We start from the raw sequence: 19,663 nt of genomic DNA, 5'->3' as shown, positions 1-19,663 counted from the left end.
GAAAGGGAGAACCTACAGAAGCATAAAAGGAAAGCTGAAGCTAATGAAAACAAAAAAGTATTATTGACCCTAACAAAACTTTAATAATAAAGAAAATAAATTAAGAAAATATGCATAGACTACTTTTCAATATTCATTACTGCAGCATTTTGCATTCACATGTTAGAAGCTGTCTTAATTGCAATTTCTTTGGCATGTTGTATTTTTTTTTCTGATAACATTATAAACAAAGCAAATTCTAAGATGTGTCCCCCCCCCCTTTTTTTTTTACTCAGAGGAAAGATCTAAGAAACATTTCTTCCTAAAAACATTAGCATTGTTCAACAAGTTCTCCTTATGTTACCAACCTCCAAGACAAGATTTTAAACAGGTAATATGTACTGTGAGAATATTGATTTGTGGTTTAGACTCTGATGCAAAAAGGCTCCTTGTGCTCTACAGCAACAGCTGTTGCCTCTCTTTCTCCACTCTGCAAAGTGCTACCATCTTATTGTTATGTACTGATTTATGCCATACAGCCTCCAAATTCTCCCCAAACGTAAAGGGCATCGCTCCAGCCATTTCTCAGGAGAAGAGCAACTGGAAACGCCAAATGATTCATGTATTGTTCCTAAGACCGTGGGAGAGCGAGTGAAGTGTGTATGCACGTGAAAGAGAAACATCCAAAAAGAAGGTTTTAAGCTCAGTTACTGTTGTTCACTTTACTCCTCCCCTTACACTGAAGCAATTGACATCACCTCACGTCATTCTAAAACTTTTTTTTTTGTTGGTTTGCACAAAATGTTTTCAACATAAGGCTTTTTAAAAACAGCTCTAGGGCTCTATATATGACTTCACAAGCAATTTGAGATGATAGCTATGTGTTCATGTTTATTCACTAGTTTTTCTTCCTTTTCAGTTGAATAAAGAAATCCAACCCAGCAGTGACGGTCCCTTCTAAAATGTACAGTTCGATGGGGAGAACAACACTGGTGGGTTTGTCTATGCACAAACGTAGCTTGGCCTTCTAATACTACTTTTTTTTTGAAAATACGATGCAAAAATCAACTGGAAAAATGTCAGATAAAATCTTGTATTTTTCTTTTTAAAAAAAAACACAACTAAGTGGTATTAAAAACACTGTAAAAGGAAATAATGCAATTTTTATATAAAGGGGAGAGGAAATTTTAAACTGTGGACATCTAAGTTCTGTCATTCCTAGTCTGAAACAATTTAGTGAATTAAAAATTGTATTTTGCTAGAAGCTAAAACATGAACTTTAAGTCATACAGCAAATTTCTTTCCTGTGTGACTTCAGAAACCAAATCTCAACACCTGAGATTATGATGACAATGTGCATAAACACGGAACTTCAAATTATAGTGACATATAGCACAATAAAATCTGTGCACAGTGACTGAGAACTAGGCATAAAGAGAATTTATTCTAAGGAGAAGTTTCAGTCCCTTTCAAACAGCGTTATATTGCTAAATTACAGCAGGCAAGCAATAAATTCATGGCTGTATCCTCTTACTCTGTTTAAAAGGAGCACTGTATTTCCCTAGGCAGCATAGGCAGAGAGTTGCAAACACGCTATTTGGTATGCTTACCAGCTAGCAGATCACGTCTCTCTGAAGCCAAAGAATTAAGCTATATAAATCTTCCTTAGTGTTTTCTCTTCAAGTCTTATTTTGCTGCTGCATAAATAAGGGAACATACTTTCTAGGCTTTCTTCATCACCTAACATACCAGTGTAGCATATGGTAGGCTTTATCTTGCATGTCTTGGAGAAATTGAAGTTCCGTGATAAGAAGGGATTTGACATAGTTTTAATCTCAGTAGTGCCTGACAATACCTTTCAAAAGCAAAAAAACTTGGAGGTAGTACTTAATAGTCTAGAGAGTAATAGATTTTTGAAAATATCCGTGATTTGATCTGGGAATTTTATTATACTATCAGATTACCAGTTCTAATTAACAGCAATTTAGAGAACTATTTTTTCAAAGGGCAGCTGTCAAAATATCAGAAAATGGTAGGGCATGCACATATTGCTGGGTTCACACTTTAGTCGTTTTTCAATTTCACAAAAAATATACTGTGTCACAGTCAAAAGACAAAAAATGTGGGCCCAGATGGCCTTGTATTTCATTTTGTACAGCAGAGGCTTTTTACAAGGTGAGAAATTCTTACTATGACATGGACCAAACAATCAAAAAACCCCAACCCCTGTGAGGAAGTGTTTAGAGAATTTTTTTGCAGAAAATCCATGCACATGACTTAGGACCCAGAAGAGGACAAACCACGTTTATTATTTGCTTGCATGCAATATAAAGAAATCAATTTCCAGAAAGGTGTTCTTAGCACTGCATCCACAGGGGGTTTATTTCCCACATCCTTCTGAGCTTCTTAAACGATAAACAAAATAATTTTGTAATAATTCTAATTGCATGACTTTTTAGAAAATCACCCCTTATTTTTTTTCCTCCATTTTGGGTATGGAAAAGAGTTACACTATAATAATGGTTAGGTCTTTCCAATGCTGGTTTCAATAAAGGTTTAACTGTATGTTGAAAAAAACAAACACCAACACCACCACCCTCAAAACAGTGGAATCAAGGATACCCGACTGCCACTAATTAGTTATTTAAACAGCTTTACCAAATTCAGTTGCCAATCTCATAGGCCACAGAGAGTAAGATATTTAACAAAAATAGCAAGCTTATACTGTGTAATTACGTCTGAATTCAGACACAGGAATGTTTCTAAAGCGTGCATAGGCTGAGGTGTGCTTGAGTGAGCATTAATCTTCAGAGGAAGCAATTTCTCACCTTTGCTATGATATGACAGCAGATCTAAATAGAAAACCTACATAATTTTGATATCTTACACAAGGAGACAGCTGAACCCCTAGAAGCAACAGAGATAGCAAGAAGAGACAGGGATACGTTGAATTATCTAAGATATGGGGCTTCTTGCCTCTGGGAAAGGTTAGAGTTTTAGAAAGATACTGCAGGGTGGTGGGGAGGGTGAGGAAATAAATAAAGTCAAGACTATCACAAACTTGGGAACAAACCTGAAAATCATAGAACTATCTTATTTTGGAAGCATTTCAAAATTAAGAAATTATGGTAAGATACAACCATTGCAGATAAAATGGTTATTCAAAAAGCTATTATTTGTTGCTCCTTTGCTACATACTTTGGGAAGTTCTTTGAATATACTGATGAAAAATATTGTATCAGAACTGTGTAATTTTTTTTGCACAGATAATTTTCCCAATTATCATAATTCATGTTACATAGAGTATACATTCTTCCAGAGAGGGTGACAGACAACAAGTCTAAGCACCTTGGAGAGCTGATAACTGCAGCAGCTTTGGTATTTTTGTATAGTTAAATAGAAAGATAACTTGGGAGTGATCTCTGGTCAGAAGGATAGGTGTTATAGAGCGGCACATGTCTGCAATACTCAGGGCTGGCCCCATTCACAATATGCAGCAGGTCTCTTCTGGAACTGTTATGTCCCTGGCCGCAGCATATCATTATCCTTTTTGTATTTTTGAAACCGTGTAAAGGCTGGTTTGCAGGTCACCAGAGCAAAACTATTTCACGCTGTTTGTAACACAGTGTGAAACAGGACAGTTGTTACATGACCCTAAGTAGTGCGGCATCAGTGTAGACGGGGAAGTTTGATGGTGAAAATCTTTTTAAGAATGATGAACCTCAAAGGCCAGAAAGTGCCAAACCTGATATGAACTAGTCTGTGCTGCCTTTGGGGAATAATCCTTAGAGCAATTCTTAATCCTACACTCAACCTTTTTGCATGATCCAGATGCCAGTGCTGAAGTTTGCTCCCTGGCCACCTTTCTCTTGGAAGAGAAAGATCTTGGGTTTGAGTTACTAACAGTGGAGGCATCAGTGCCAATAGCAATACTAAGACACTGTTACCTCTGCCAACACTTAATCAGCTGGTAGCACTTTGCTGATGGTATCAAAACCAGAACTGCTACTGATATCAGCATCAATGTCAGTGCTATTTTTGGATTGACCTGCATCTCTTATGGCCAGATGGAGGCAGAATTGAGCATCCTTACCTCTGGGTTGATAAGCTCTGTTCCTTAAGAGGAGAAATTCAGCTGTCTTCTTAGAGGATAAAAGGGAAAGGCTGGCAACCATGCCTATTTCACTGTCCAGCCCTGCTTGATCTTAGAGGATTTCACTGCCAGAACTAAAGCTTATACCAAAGCTGTCCACCATCTTTTTTCTTCACTGGAGGTAAAAATACTTCTGCCAAAGAGATTCTAGCATGTGCACTAGCTAAAGGTGAGTCATGATGGAAAGTGTTTATCACACTTGGGATCCGAAATTCCTTACAGTTATTCTGTGATGAGCTGTTAGTTTCAGTGTCTCTAGATTTCCATATTCTTTCTGCGAAGTGACAGATAAAATCATGGTCTGACACATGATTCTGAGGCAATTTTTAACAGAACTTAAGACCAGTGCAGAATGAATATTAAAACCTGTGTGTTTTGAGACTAGTATTTTGGCATAACCAAAACCATAAAACAAGAAGGCAGTTAGGTGGGAGGTGAGTCTGAAGAATTAAAAGGAAGTAACTCTTAGCTGGCTATTTCACTCCCAACTGAGGTATCATCTGGTAGGAGCCACAGATGGATATTACTTATCCTGTCTTTCTGGCACAGATGGTTAAAGACTGCTGGTACAGTTGGTCATATCTGCTTTGCGTCAGGACAGCGTAGCTATTTGCACAGGCCTGCTATAGCAACGTAGGAAGGCACAGTATTTCCTATATTACAGCTAACCCTCTGTAGCTCAACTCAGCTGCTGCTTCTGCAGCACATCCCGGTCTCTCTGTTCCATCACACACACCGTGCTGTCGACCTGGGAGGCTACTGCTGCACCACCTACTTGGGGCTGCTACACGGACTCTGGAATGGGCCATGACAAAAATCTGTTTGGAGAATTTTCTGTTCTTCTGTGTCTGTGTGTGGTTGTATTTGTTTTTCTAACTTTGATTCTGAAAAAAAAGTGCCTTGCTTTATATTCAGGCCAATGCAGCTTTTTCCTGTGCCCTGTTATCTAAGAGCATAGTACATGCAATGAAAATAGTCAAAATTTCAAACTATAAGCAGGAACAAATGCACTTAGAAGGAGTACTTCAGAATATTTACTTAGCCATAAAAATAGTTTAGAAGTACGTCCATTTTCTTACGTTAACATTTAGTTATAACCATAACAAAACTTAGAAACAGCTTCCATTCTACTCAACATATTGGAAAGGAAGAATTGGTTTTTTTTCCCCTCAGGGTGACTACATCTACAATCATACTATGTAAGGGAAGAAGAAAAGGAACAGACACGTACTGTGAAAAGCGCACACATTCGATCTATCTTCTCTGGATTCCTGGGGCCTCCATTCTTGTTTAATCTCACCATAAACCTCTCACTAAAAAGCAAACAATATTAAAAAAAATAAACAAGAGTTTCATGTACACACTTCAACATAAAAATACAGGTAGGTATGTTTGGGTTTTTTTTTTTTTTAAAAGATGCACTAGGTATTATAATTTTTTTAATTTGCCAAAGCATATGAAGCGGTATTCACTGATCTAGATAAAATTACATGGAACAGGATAGAAGACTTAATAGCAAGTACTCTGCATACAAAAACATCATGTTGATTCATATTCATGATGCAATAACATTAAAATAATGTGAATATATGAAGCACAGGATTTGAACACATTACAAGTACTTCAGGCAAAGGCTAAGGCACGCTTGCTGAAGCGTATACTGCCTTTGGTAAAACTCAGCTCATTAAAATTGACTCAAAACTAAAAGTAACAAGAATACAAATTAAGCAAGCTCCTTCAACGTATGCTATTTATAAAAGAAATTTACTAATTCAAACACATTAAGATTAAATTGATAGAACTGCTTATCAATCAAATTAAACAGTCCTTTTACCAGCAAAACCAGTGTGTATAGCCAGACTGCAAAATAAATAATCCTTACTATGGATGGTAAACCATGGACATTGATATTATTTCTTAAGACAGACAGAGAATTTATGTATACAAATAAATTAGCTGAGTAAGAGTAATTTATTCACTAGATGTCCAACAACACACTAAGTATTCACCAGAATTTTCTTCCTACAGATTCACAGAAATAAAGCAAGAGCACACCATTAAATCTGCTAGTTACATTTCCATTATATCACAGATCCTTTCAATTTTATCCAGTATGACTGTATCAACTTCAGTAACCTTTATTTGACTGAAACACATTTTCCAGCATATTATCCACTGTTGGCCTGAAAAATATGAAAACGTAGACTACGTACTACTTCCTTTGCCAGCTTGCTCCAAAAGGCTATTCAACCCTAGTGTTAAAATGCATGGGTTAACATCAGCTTGGGAATGTCTGGTTTCAGTGTTTAGGCACTGCTTTTTGTTACACTTTGTTCTGTACATTAAAGAGCCCTTTAGAAAAGCTGATTTCTTACAGGGTAGTGATATCAGTCATTAATTGTAATATGTAATCAAATATATCTCCAAACAAGAAAGGAATTTAATGCTGTTAAGAAATTCAAGAAAAAGTGCTGGAATCATTTTATAGAACTTACCCATAGTGCAATTTTTCAACACCATTTCATGAACAGTTCTAAAAATGTAAGTTTGTAACAGTCTAGTACTGGTACCACCTACACCATAAATACAAATACACACATAAGTGTATTTCACCCATATGAAATCAAGGCCCTAATAATCCTAACTGTAATTTATCAAACATCATATATTAGCCTTTTTACCACAGCATTATGCTCTGAGTTCGTTTGAAGCAACCTGTCCATTATAAATACTGATATATTTTCAGAATGGCTACTTTTTTCAGAATGGTCCCTAATTCTGTAAGCATGACTCATACATCTTGTTACACACCTTTGCATGTTTATTTGCCTAAGTTTATCTTGCTAAGCAATCCAGATCATGCTCTCTGGCTGTTTCACTCTCCCTGTTACTCACTATTATTCCAATCTCCACGTATCCCACAACCTCATTCAGTAATAATTGTAATTAATTTGCAGCATATGCTTATAAGCTCAGAGATAGCTAACATGCCCCAAAGAAACCCACAAGAAACAGATATTTGATGATTCTTTACCTAGAACTACTTTCCGAGATGTCAATTAGTAAGTTAAGAATGCTTTAGCAAACGCTTTAATGACATGGTATAATCTAATCTTTTAGTAAGAATTTTATGATGTATTAAGTGGAGTGCAGTACACTATTACAACTTCAGCACATTACAGGAACAGTTACATTACAATATTACATCTTCATATTTACCTCTATCTACCTAACAGATAAATAAAAAAAAAATCAGAATTTTCAAAATAAGACCTATTTTCAATAAAAACACATTAATTACATTCTTAACCTTTATCATTAACTCAGTCTTGTGCCCATTGCTTTGCTGATAACTAATTAAGGTTGTGAACACACATAGTAGCAAGCAATTCAAGCAGGATGGCCAAAGTGGTTGCTTCTGCCAGCTGTCTGCCTCAGTCCTGTGCTGCTCCTGCGAAAGGGCCACACAAACAGGACCTCCAGCACTACCTGAGCAATTACACTGCAGAACTCTAAATATTAACACAAACTGAAATAGATGTTAGTTTAGCGGCAGTTACAGTTGTTGGCATTCAGCTGTGCCTACTCAATGAACTTCCAAAGAGGAGCAGGCAGGACAGTTACAGTGATGCCCCCAGGTAAGCTCTGGTTAATACAGGGAATAAACCAGAAGATAAATATTATACCATCAATTTCCAAACAGGACTCATGCTTTATATCATTAAGAATATGTAGTAATTTAAAGAGATATCAACTCATAGCCATGTTCTTTACAAGCCGCAGCAATAAACGTCAGTATTTCCAATGCCGTCAAAAACACTGCTTAGGGAGACTTTAATCTTAATAAAACCATTTAATTTTAACCCTTGAATCAGTTTAACTGTAAAATCTTTCATTTAGAAAGATTAGGAGGTAACATACATTTCACTTCTGTTACAAGTATAATTTGTAAAGCATGTCTCCTTCCACAGAGAAGTAAAATTCCTTAAAAAAAAAAAAACAAATAAACTATCATGAACTACAGAGCTACAAAAGTTACTTGCATAAAATAAACATTGGTCCTCTAAAACTGAACTTGAAACAGTGATAATTAAATGATTGTAATTTATTTGTTAAATGTAAATTTGCCAACACCCTCTATTAGTACACTGAAAAATACTTACTATGGCTTATGCCTATTAACCCTGTCCCATTTTTAAGGGTAAGAGCATAAAATGGATCAATACTACACAAACAAGATCTCTGGCAAACTATTCTTTCACTTCTGCTGCTGGGAATGTAATCCGTCCACCAAACAGGGGTGCAACAGATGAACACAAAGCTAATACATGCAGCCTAGGATCAGGAGCAACCAAGACAACAAGCAGCCTGCCAGTTGAAGATTAGGAGCAATATAAATCACGTCTGCAGAGGAAAATGTATTCACTGGTGAAGAAGCCCATCCAAAATCAAAGCTGGCTCACTCCTATTTGATTGCAAAAATCCCTGGAAGTTATTGTACCCTATATAACGAACACCTGGAATACCTTCACTTTCATTGCAGTGCAGTGGTCAGATCAAGGCTGGTTCTCTTAATTCAGAGGATGACTGATGTTCTGAAGGGAAAACAAACCACTAGCAGAGCACCAAGCTCTTCTGCGAGATGAAGAATGATTTACAGAAAGAGAAAAGAGAAATTTGAAAATGTACTTCCAACTATTTTCAAATTCTGGAATAAAAATACAGAAAATATATACTACTATCCAATATTATAGAAGGAGAAGGTGCTGGTCCACAGATAAACTGAGTTGAGGGCAAAAATAAGACAAATCATAACAACGGCCCTCCATATGAAAGGTCCATCTTACCCTACTCTCCTGCCTCCAACAATGTCCAGTAGTGGATAATCAGGGAAAAAATAGAAGAATAAAGAAAGCATACGGTAATACCCTGCTGATATGTACTATCAGCTTACACCAAAGTGAGGCTCGAGAACAGCAGCAGTATTTTTGAGTTTAATAGTCCTGGATATACTGAACCCAGGGAAGTATTCAGGCTGCCAAGCTTAAAAAATTCTCACTAGTCATTTACAGACTTACTATTAGAGAATGAGCTTTATTGTAATTTATAATATATGCATGTACCATACAAATGCATATATGCATTGTATAACATAACCTAAGAATCTAAGAATTAAAATTCATTAAATTGAAATTCTTCAAGAAATAATGTTATAACTGCTCTTTTACCTCCACTGATCTCAGAAATAACATTACATATTATATTTTAAATCTCCAGCAAGTTTTATATTTTTGAACTCCCCAACACAGGTTTTCTCTGAAAAATTATTTCAGCACTAATGAGCATTTCATTTTCATAACTGAAGTTGAATACAATACTGTATGCCACAGAATCCTGTGCAGGCTGTCCCTCTGACAATGGCAGAGAAGGGACTGTCAAGTCTTTGAGCTGTCTATTTATACTTGATTCATTACCAAAAGTTGTATTGCTCAGTCTGCTTTCAAAACATCCAAAGAGAGAGATTCTGGAGGCTCATTTGATAGTCTCTTGCAAGGTTTTACTCCATTAACAAGTGGTAATCTTTTAAAATTTGCAATTCGCCCTTTTTCTTGTTACAGCCACAGAGAAAATCTGGTTCCTGTCCCCATATTCCAGTGCTTTTCAAGAAATGAAGCAGACCACCGTCTTTTTCACCTGCCTATTCATCAACTGTTCCCTTATTTCCGCGCTACCTCCATAACAACCTTTCAATTCCTTCCTTTAATTTCCAATCCTCCCTGGAGTCCTCTTGAGCTTGTGTCACTAACTAATTAAGGGGACTTGGAGGCTACCGCAGCATTTGGGAACTGTGGAACATGAAGAGGCATTCTGTCAAAGGAGAGATCCACTGACAGGACAAGGAGAATGAAAAGACAGCAGTGCTAATAGGCAATCTTAAAAGACTAAAGCCACCTTGAGTTCTTCCACCCTTCCTTGCAGGTCATTTCTCCTAAACTTACAGTTTTGTTTCTCATCTCCAGAATTTCCCTAATCTTTGGTATTACTGTTCCAAGAACCGTTTACAGAAACGAGTCTAAATATTCCACTAAGGTCTTACCAGTGCTGATAATGTTAGCATATCCTGGAATGGGACTTGAACCTTTTTACACTGTTGACCCATATTATGAACTAGTTAGTCAGATGCTCCCCATTTTACAACTGTGAATTTATTTCTATATCAAAGAAAACCAGGAAGAATAACCCCGTTTTCAATGATCTGAAGATCCACTGCCTTCAGCTATCATTATAGCTCCTTTTTTAGACAAAGATACACACATTTAGGGTCAAGAAACTTCAGGGGAATTCAGTCAATTTCTTATTTTGGGAGCTACTTCTTTTGAAAGAGTTCAGCCTTCGTTGTGTCTATTCCTCAAGCTCATCTTCTGCACAAAGACAAAAGCACGCATAGAATCTAGACAACATTAAAGTCCAGTTTAGTAAGATCAAAATATCAAATCTGAGTAAATTTCATATGGACATTACTGCCCATGTTTTTATGCATTAAGCATTATTCTTATTATAATTGAATATACTCTAATTGCTTAAGAAAACAAGACACATGCTACTCTGTTTAAAAAAACCCTCGAATAAATCATAAGGAAAATTTAAAACCCCAGTAGTTGTAATTGCCAAATGAGTGGTAGAAACAAAGTATGGGGACATACTGAGTATTTGATGCAATCTGACTGCTTGATCAAACTACTGTCAAAAAAACAAAACAAAACAAAAATTCATTTTCAGCTATTCTGAAAATACACTGAAACCAGTTCTCTCTTGCATAAAATTGGAGATAAGTGCACCAAAACAGAGAAAAAAATTAACATTTTACCTTGTTGAGTTCAGACCTAAGATGTGCCACACCAGTAGCAGTATCTTAAACAAAAGCTTATTTACTCCTTTTACTCCTACATGCTATAACCAATCTTCAATTTCTCTAAGTGCAACATCTCCTCCTGCGCTAACTCACATCACAGTGAAACCACCTCTTGTGCAGCAATAAGTCAGGTTTTACAATCACTCACATCATTAGTAATTGCTAAAGCTACTCAAATATAGGAAACATTGCTCTGATAAGAAAAGTCAAACAGCTTCTTGTTCTTTTACTTGAAAGGAACAAAAATGAAAGAAGCATAGTGTCTCAACTTCTTGGCTTCCTTTAACGGTCTGAAAAGCAGGACCATACTGAACTGGCATCTCTTTCTGCAAAAAGGAAGGAAGCAATCAATGGTTTGGGACATCACATTTTCAGCATGAAGGAAGGGGCAAGCAGTAACAAAATTTACTGTTGGGTGAGCAAGAGTGACATTACGCCTGTGGGGAGTTTTTGTTGTTGAGGTTGTTTGTCGGGCTTTTTTTGCATAACATGCAAAGATGACAACAAAAGGCCTGGCAAAGAGCTTGGAATGGATTAGTGAGCTCCCTCATATTAACTCATTGGTGGGTTTAATTAGCGTGGAATTGTGAGGCAAAAATCCTGACTGTGTATCAATTTACGGATGTAGGTACAGCATTAATAGATGCATAGTACCAAAGCAACAGTAGCCTGTAGAGAGACTGCAGACCAATTTTCTGTCTGAATTTGAAACTGTTGATAAAAAACACAGATTTTTTTAAAAATTCTTTACCAATATATAGGAGATTGGTTTTCTGAAGCAGAGACAGTGACACACCAGGGTGTCAATCCCCTTAAGAAGAAACTTCACATCTTGTACCTTTCCCTTGCCTTAAATAATGGTCTGGTAGCCATTTCTCCAAGAAGCAAATGCCTCCTTCACCTTCTCCACTCTAATATGCCACTAAAATGGAAAAGGTACAAATCTGTTCCCTCATTTTTGTTATTTTCCTCAGTGCTTCTTATTTCCAGAGAACAACTGGGCGAACACTGAAAACCCCCAACATTTTTACAAACACCTCAGTCTCTTCTCAAAAGCTGTGTTTAACTGGGTTTTCAGAATCTAGCACTCAACCTTTCCCTTCTAAGAATAAAGGTTTTTTTAAAAATATATATTGGTCCCATGACATATGTACCAGTGCGCAGTGAAAAGGGTCATGCGGTAGCAGAGAAGGTCATATAATAACTTGTGGTTTAGTCCTTAATCTTTTTTCAGTGTCTCCCTACATTTCTTTCTCACTCTTCTAGTATCATGTAAATCCCTACCTGCATACAAAATAAAAATTCAGGAACAAAAAATCTGAAAATACTGTCACAGCAGCTAGCAGGAATAAGCTACATATAAAGACATGCCTAACCAGCACCATTCACCTCTTTTCATCATACTGTCCTACCATTTAACCAATAGCGATAAGCATGACATTAATTAATCTCTCACAAAAAGCCCAAAACAAACACTTCTAGTCTCTTAATGAATGCTAATATGCCTGACAATAATTGTAGAATAAAAACTGAGTTGGCATATGAATGTCATAAGCTTTTTAAGACGTTACTGTAAAACATACAGGTTTTGTCCCAGATAAATCTCGAGAATAAACGCTATGCACTGCAAGCCCAGGTCAACCAGGGTAGACCTCAGGATGAGCTAGTCATTCTCTATGGCAACAGAAACCTTGCCAACACTTGCCTTCAAAATATTGCAGTCTTGCTGTGCACGCCATGTTTTGGGCAGTTTACTTCATCAATGCCACAAAATACTGCTTTCTTTCTACCACTGTGTGTCCAAACTCTTCAAAGACAATATGTTGACCAAGAAATTATGATAGGAATGACTTGTATATGACCAACATATTTTCTTAAAGCTGCAAAAAAGGAGGTTTGTTTCAAAACATTCATAAGTTAGCAGAGAAACACCATGAAAGAGATTCCTGGGGTTTGGTGGGGGGCAGATGGGACAGGGGGGAGAGGGGGAGAGAATCGAACTACAGTCTCAAAACCTTACAGTTTCCACAAGCTACTATTTTTCAGGAAAGCAATTATTGCTTTCCAATTGCCTGTGTGGTAGCAGAGGAAAAAACCCTGGCTGTACCACCCTGGCTTTTTATTTGTGCTGCATCCTGCAATACAGGTAACAGTTACAATATGAGATTTCTTATATATGCTTGTACAACTTTCTGTAAGATTAGAGAAAACATAGAATTTTATTTTCATTCCATTTGCCAAATTCATCAAAATCTATCCCATGTTTGTCAACTGCAAAAACATTACCATGCTCAATGATCAAAACGGGTCACTACGGGACAGCACCCTATCCTGATGCTTTTGAGAACACCCTGTAGAAACTTTCTAAAAAGGAAACAAGTTTCACATCGGGACTTCTGAACTTTCATTCCAACCAGATGGTCTCATATTCGTGAAGAAAGCATGCATGTATATCAATTTCAGTCATTTCCCGCTATCATAAATACTGGGTTGATTTTTCTCTTGAAAGATGATTTAAACAATAAAAGAAAAGGTTTCTAATGAAGTACAACTGTTCATGACACCCACAATGTAAGTATGTGAAGAAATGGAAAAGTAAAGTTATGATCAAACAGTAAATAATTTTGGCTCCTCCTAAGAGCTGAAGTCCCTTGTAAATACTACTTTGTGGAAAGATCACAAATACTTTTAGCAAAGCTTCCTTTTCATGAAAGTATTTCAGAATGCATCTATATATTGCCATTGTACTTTAAAAGGCAGAACTCCTGAGATGATTAAGCAATTTGTTTGCAGTCCATTTAGGAGTATCCTCTGTAAAAAGCTTTTCAAGTTTATTTTCTGTTAATCATGTTGACCTTTTAGAGTTGCTAATTTTTGTTCATTCTCTTGGAAAAAAAAACTAAGTCCTTACAGCTGCTGTAAGACTGATCTAACAATAAAATCTCCCAGCGCTCCGCAGAAAGAGTCTTCAGTTCTCAGTTGAAGTGCGAGAGTAAGTCAAAGCATATGTACAGAATGATACCGTGTCTGTGAAGAACTGAATTGCCATTTATAATGTAAATGAACAACGTATACTAGATCCCATGGCACAGCAGTATTTGAGCAATCCATCATCAACAGTGGTCACTCCCAAACCCCTGAGACAGAAGGATCACCTCTGCTGAACCTTCAGTTTGCATATTGTTCGAACAATGATTCATGCACTATTTAAAGTCTTCCTTTTCAGGCGAGTGCTCATGGTGCATGTTTGGTTTCTTTCCCCCTTTCTTTCTTTTTTTTTTTTTTCTTTTTTAAGGCAGCAAGGGAGGCGGGGAGTGCGGGCGGGGGTCTTTCATGAGCTGTCTTCTCCAGCAGATCTGCAATAACCCCAGTTTCAAAAAACAAGTGAAGAAAAGTACACTGCTTTGGTTTATGGAGTGTATTTTATAAAGACATCTTAGAGAAAAGAACACCAAATCTGTGAGGGAAATTAATCTGTCTCTGAGAAAATGACTCTAAGCAACACAGTTTGCTTCCCAGCAAATTCAGGCTTAATTCTCATGAATTATTAAGTTACCACATTGGCTAGAAGCCCCATGGGAGGATTACAGAGCTTACAGTAAGACTGTTACTGCAAACACTGGGTTTCCATAGAAACACAAAATAGTGAAAATAACTACCTGTCATTTCTCTCTACCACATTCAAGGAAAAACCACCACAATGTTAAAAACGTTATTAAAGCTTGCAGGAGAAATGTAGCTAAACACCAATTACATTCTCCTTGGGTTCTCATGAGTCTGCCACACTTAAACTTTTGACACTGTCATTAGTATTTTTTTGTTATTTACATCATGAAAGGTACATATTTGTGTTCCTGAAAGGAATCCTCTCCATTAGCTAGAAAAAGTTTCTATTTCCAAAAAAAGAGACTTTAGTCATATAGTGTGACTCCTTAGTCCCTGCCACTGATTGTGACTTTAACTAATGAAAAGAAAGCCAGACCAACCCCGCCACGTGGTACATGTGAAATGCTTTGACTGTGACTGTAACTGTAGGGAAGATGTCTAATTTTGGATTCCACGTATTTTATAGAGTAAGTATTTTATCACCATCTCTAACCTGGGAGAAGCAAATGGTTATGAGGTCTAATACAGCAGTTGTCTCATTTAATTCTTGCTCTACAAACCACACATATCCCTGTTACTTGGCTTTCCACATGACAATTTCAGACACAGAACTGGGTTTTGACAGTGAATTTTGCAACAGAAGGAGCTCAGGTATGAAGAGTGGTATTCATTACACTGAGCCTTCCTACAGACAGAAAATTACTTGTAATGGCTTTCTATGAGCTATGTAGTTCACCTAAACATTTTAACAGGTATTTGCACCCTGCCAGTCGAGACAGCAAAATCTCTTCTAGCTGTATGTGTTCATGATACATTTTTGCTCTTTCTGAGCAGGAAAAGGGAAGAAGTAGTTCGAATACCTGCAACTAATTGATTTCTTCCTGTTAACAACTAAAAAAATCAAAATATCCCTGTAGAAAAATCTGTATCCCTGCCTATTAATATGTCATATCTCATCTCCTGAAAAAAATTTTGGTGGGAAGGAGGGTGGTGGTGGCGGTGGTGAGAAATTTAAGATTGATTTTTGTAAAAGCTCCTGTTTTATAATAGCTTTGTATTTGTAATTTTATTGGAAAGAATTAACATCTCTAATAACACCACTTACCTCTCTACAGCAACTTTCATATAAAAATCCAGATAGTAATAGTTTCTTTAAAATAGATAATATTAACAGGAAATAAGTAAGAAACCAAGCAAATGCAGATTTGGGAGATCGATCTAGGGAATGAAAGTCAGCTGAAGCAACTGGTAGAGAAATTGAAGAAGCATTACTCCTCCTTTGCCCTTTTTTAAAAATACACACACATATGCAAATCCCATATAAAATACTCCGTAGATTATATCTGTCTCCATTGATGATCAAACTTGTATTTTCTAAAAGTTATATATTATATCAGAAAGGCTCTTTGTCCCCTGCCCTATGTGTGCAATAGGCTTCAGAGACCCACGTATTTTCCATGTTAACTATGAGTGACCAAAACCAGGGGCCATTGCTGTGGATAGCAATATTCCTTAATGTTTGCTTATGGGCTGATGTTTTTAAGGAAGTTCATCTTGATCACGATCAAGAACTGATATCCTCCTTGTTAATATTGTTATGGATTTATCTATTGCACAAAAGTCAGAAAAATGCTTCCCTTGAAATACTAAGAACACAATAAACTTAAGTATAGGAGGAACTGATGGAGAATTAGCTATCCCAACAAATCAGATTGCTAGAAAAGAGGTAAAAATTAGAAAGATGGATTTTTTTTCATGACTAAGCAGAACAAAAACCTCATTAGTTGGTAAACCTAATTTCTAAGAAAATTCGCTGAATATTAAAGAAATAATTCTGAATGATACAAAGTTATTTTTTCCCAGTAGACAAATCATTACACCAACAGTGAATGAGATAACTTTTGTATTTTAAAATAACTATGAGAAAGCTGCTATTAAAAACATAACAAATGGAAAGTTTAGCATGTAATTGCACAATAAAAGTAAAATATAATTTTCTTCTTCCTAACATAGCAGCTGGCAATACTGGAACATGATAATATTTTAAAGCAATTAACAGGGGTAAAGACACATACATTGTCATAGCGCTCCCAGAGCTATTACCTAAAGAGAGAAGCAATGTAGAAAAAGGGATCTTAAGGTCAGTTCTGCACTCTGGGAGAGAACGCAGCCAGACTTTTTTTGCCATAGCTTTTAATGTGAATCTTTCCATATTAACTAACTTCATTTCTTTTCCGCTATTCAACTTCAACCATATTCATCTACCCAGTGATACCCGTCTTCCCTTCTTCTGACCTTATTAATGCCTATCTTCTGTTTATTCTTTACCTGTCCATACCTCTCCAACCCCTTTACCATTCTCTACCCAAGCAGCATCTGATTTCTAGAATGCATACAGTCTCTACAACTCTGGCTTGGAGAACATAGAGTTGTTCTGCACAGGTGTTCTGCCATTAAGCACGCTGATCCTGCATATCAGAGCTTTGAGGGCACTCAAACCCCTACTCAGATAGAACTTGTGAAATATTTGCTATCGCTTTTCCAGAAGTTTGCTTAGGGTTTAAAATGAAAGTTCCAGATGATGATAATTGTCTATATTAGGAAGCGTTACGAGAAAATTATTCAAGAAGACGTGTAAACATGATGTACACTGTTCTTGCTAACATTATTGAGCCGCTGATATACATTCCTATTGACAGTTTAAAAGTCAAGAAAATATGACTAAATGATGATGAGAAACATGGAACTAACTGTCATCAATAAATACACAAAGAGATGAAGGATTCCTGTCAAATTTGTCTAGGTGACCTCCAGCAACTTGGCATACAGATTAGTATTCTGACATCCGAATTCGGAATACTGTGTCAGAGAAAACTCTTATTATAGAAAAAGTGAAAATCAACTCCCCTACAAATTCATCATTTCTAAATTCAGTGTTTGAAAGTGGTGGATTTTATTCTACTCTATCTAGATGCTGTCACAAACATTTTCTTTTTACAGCCTCCCCCCCCGCCCCCCCCAAGGCAGTATCATGACCTCTATCAATTCAATAACACTTAGGAGAAGTAATAGAAGTTTAGAGATACTACTGTACAAGTGAGTAGTAGCTTGAGAAAACTCTTCCTTTTTAACACACTCACACACTGGTCAAACCAAAAAGAGTTTGATCATGCAGTGGAAATCAACCTGTTCATGAGGCCAAGGAGTCAATACATTTAAAATAATGATCACGTTGTTCTCTAATATTTTTACACCTTTAATATCTTAAACTTTTATATATTTGTCTGCTAATTTTTATCAGGTAAAAGAATTTGGTTGGAAAGTATCTCAAGATCATGAGATGAGTTACAAATGGGAAATCGCTATCTACATTACTTCTGTAGTTACTACCCAACCACAAGTGTAGAGCAGTATTAACAACAAAACATTGCCACTTAAAATTTTTTGATTCAGCCTTGAAAAAAGGGGCAGGTGATTTTATGTTCAATGACTTCAGAATAGCTAAATCCAACTATCATGATATAGATTAACAGCATTTTTTTAGTCCATATTTCCAAATCATATTTCTCTCCTGAGACCTGCTTTGTCAATGGCGCTAAATTCTTAAAACAGAAGATGTGAGACAGACTGTACTACTCACATTCTCTCCAACATCCACCCACAAATTCAGAACATTCCCATGAAAACAATCTTTCCATATCACCTATTAGCAACAGCATTAAGGGCAAGGTTGTGTTTTCTCTCATTTTGCCTATTGCTTTTCAATTGTAACACAGAAATAGATGTTTCAAAATTACCAAATTCCTAGCACTGTACTGAAAATTGGCAGCTGGGTAGAAGATATGCTTCTACATTTCTACTATTTTAAAAATCACTGTGGGTCTCTGTTTTCTCACATTTCTGCATGTGTTTTACCTAGCCATCTGCTGAGAAAGAATGGATTACAATTCTACCCTTCAGTGAGAAGGAAAAGAATGTGAAAAGGCATCTCAACAAAACACGAGATGCTTTGTAAAGGGCTAGCTGTTAACCTTGTTAATACGTCCACATACTCTGAGGTAAGAATCAAAGAAGCAAGAGAAAAGAATGAGGCGATGAAGCTGCTTCATGAACTTCAGATGGTTTTTTCCAAAGGAATAAGGACTTTCTCTGTAATGCACTTAACCAGTAAATGCTGATTTGCCTTAGAAAAGCTACAAGCAGTTATAAATTAACCACTGAGGGAAAAGTCTTGCTTCAGAGCAGACACGTGCTTCTCCACCCTGTGTCTTACTGTCCTAGGCAAAGAGGAACAGTGTGAAATTTGGAATTCTAAGTGGAATCTTTGGGGGGGAAATATTCTGCCAACATATCTTTTCCTAATTGCAATCTCTACTCAAGATCAGCTTCCATCATGATGCTGCTAGGAAACTACCAGCTGATATAATACAGTAGAAAAGACTTATATCTAACAGATTAATTTTAAGAGCAGATGGGATCATTATAATAATTCAATCTTGTCTACTATATAACACGGACCGCAGACCATTTATTTTAATATATACCTTTGGGATTATTTGTTTTAAGGAGGGAGAGGCCGAGGCAGATGTTTGGCTTATAAAAATACGTATTTTGTTACTCCTTTTTTTTATTCTGTACTTCTGATTGTTTTTTGTATGAGCATTTGCTGTCTCTTTCCTTACATTAGCGTGCAAATGATTTATGCTTATGATGCATATCAGGATATCAACCTATAGTATAAAAGAATGAAGTATACTCTGGGTAGTATGCAGTATTTCAATACAAAATTTTGGACAGGCATCTTACATTACAGCAAACATCTCTTGGTAGCAAATCATACCCTGCCCCCATATCTGAAAGTCTGAGCACACTATCTCCAGTCACGTCTACATTTATCACTTAAGTAATAAGAAAAAAAAGTATCACAATAACATGGTATGTGCTCATTCTGTAAGGTTACAGTTAAACAGCATAATGTCATTCACATAAAGCCCAAAGGCACAATTTATTAT

At 36.6% G+C, this 19,663-nt stretch overlaps 1 protein-coding gene across 14 annotated transcripts in view; it reads right to left on the bottom strand.

Annotated features, from left to right (window-relative positions):
• Positions 1-19,663, bottom strand: part of DOCK3 (dedicator of cytokinesis 3) — a 231,799-nt gene that overhangs the window by 107,592 nt on the left and 104,544 nt on the right. For all 14 annotated transcript variants that reach the window (XM_069769586.1, XM_069769593.1, XM_069769587.1 and 11 more), the window contains exon 10: positions 5,364-5,445. In XM_069769586.1, coding sequence (XP_069625687.1) covers positions 5,364-5,445 — 82 coding nt within the window. The remainder of the gene's footprint in view (positions 1-5,363; positions 5,446-19,663) is intronic.

The sequence above is a fragment of the Haliaeetus albicilla genome, chromosome 24 (genome assembly GCF_947461875.1).
Source record: "Haliaeetus albicilla chromosome 24, bHalAlb1.1, whole genome shotgun sequence".
In the NCBI taxonomy this organism is placed as follows: Eukaryota; Metazoa; Chordata; class Aves; order Accipitriformes; family Accipitridae; genus Haliaeetus; species Haliaeetus albicilla.
This window is presented reverse-complemented; position numbering and strand designations above follow the sequence as displayed.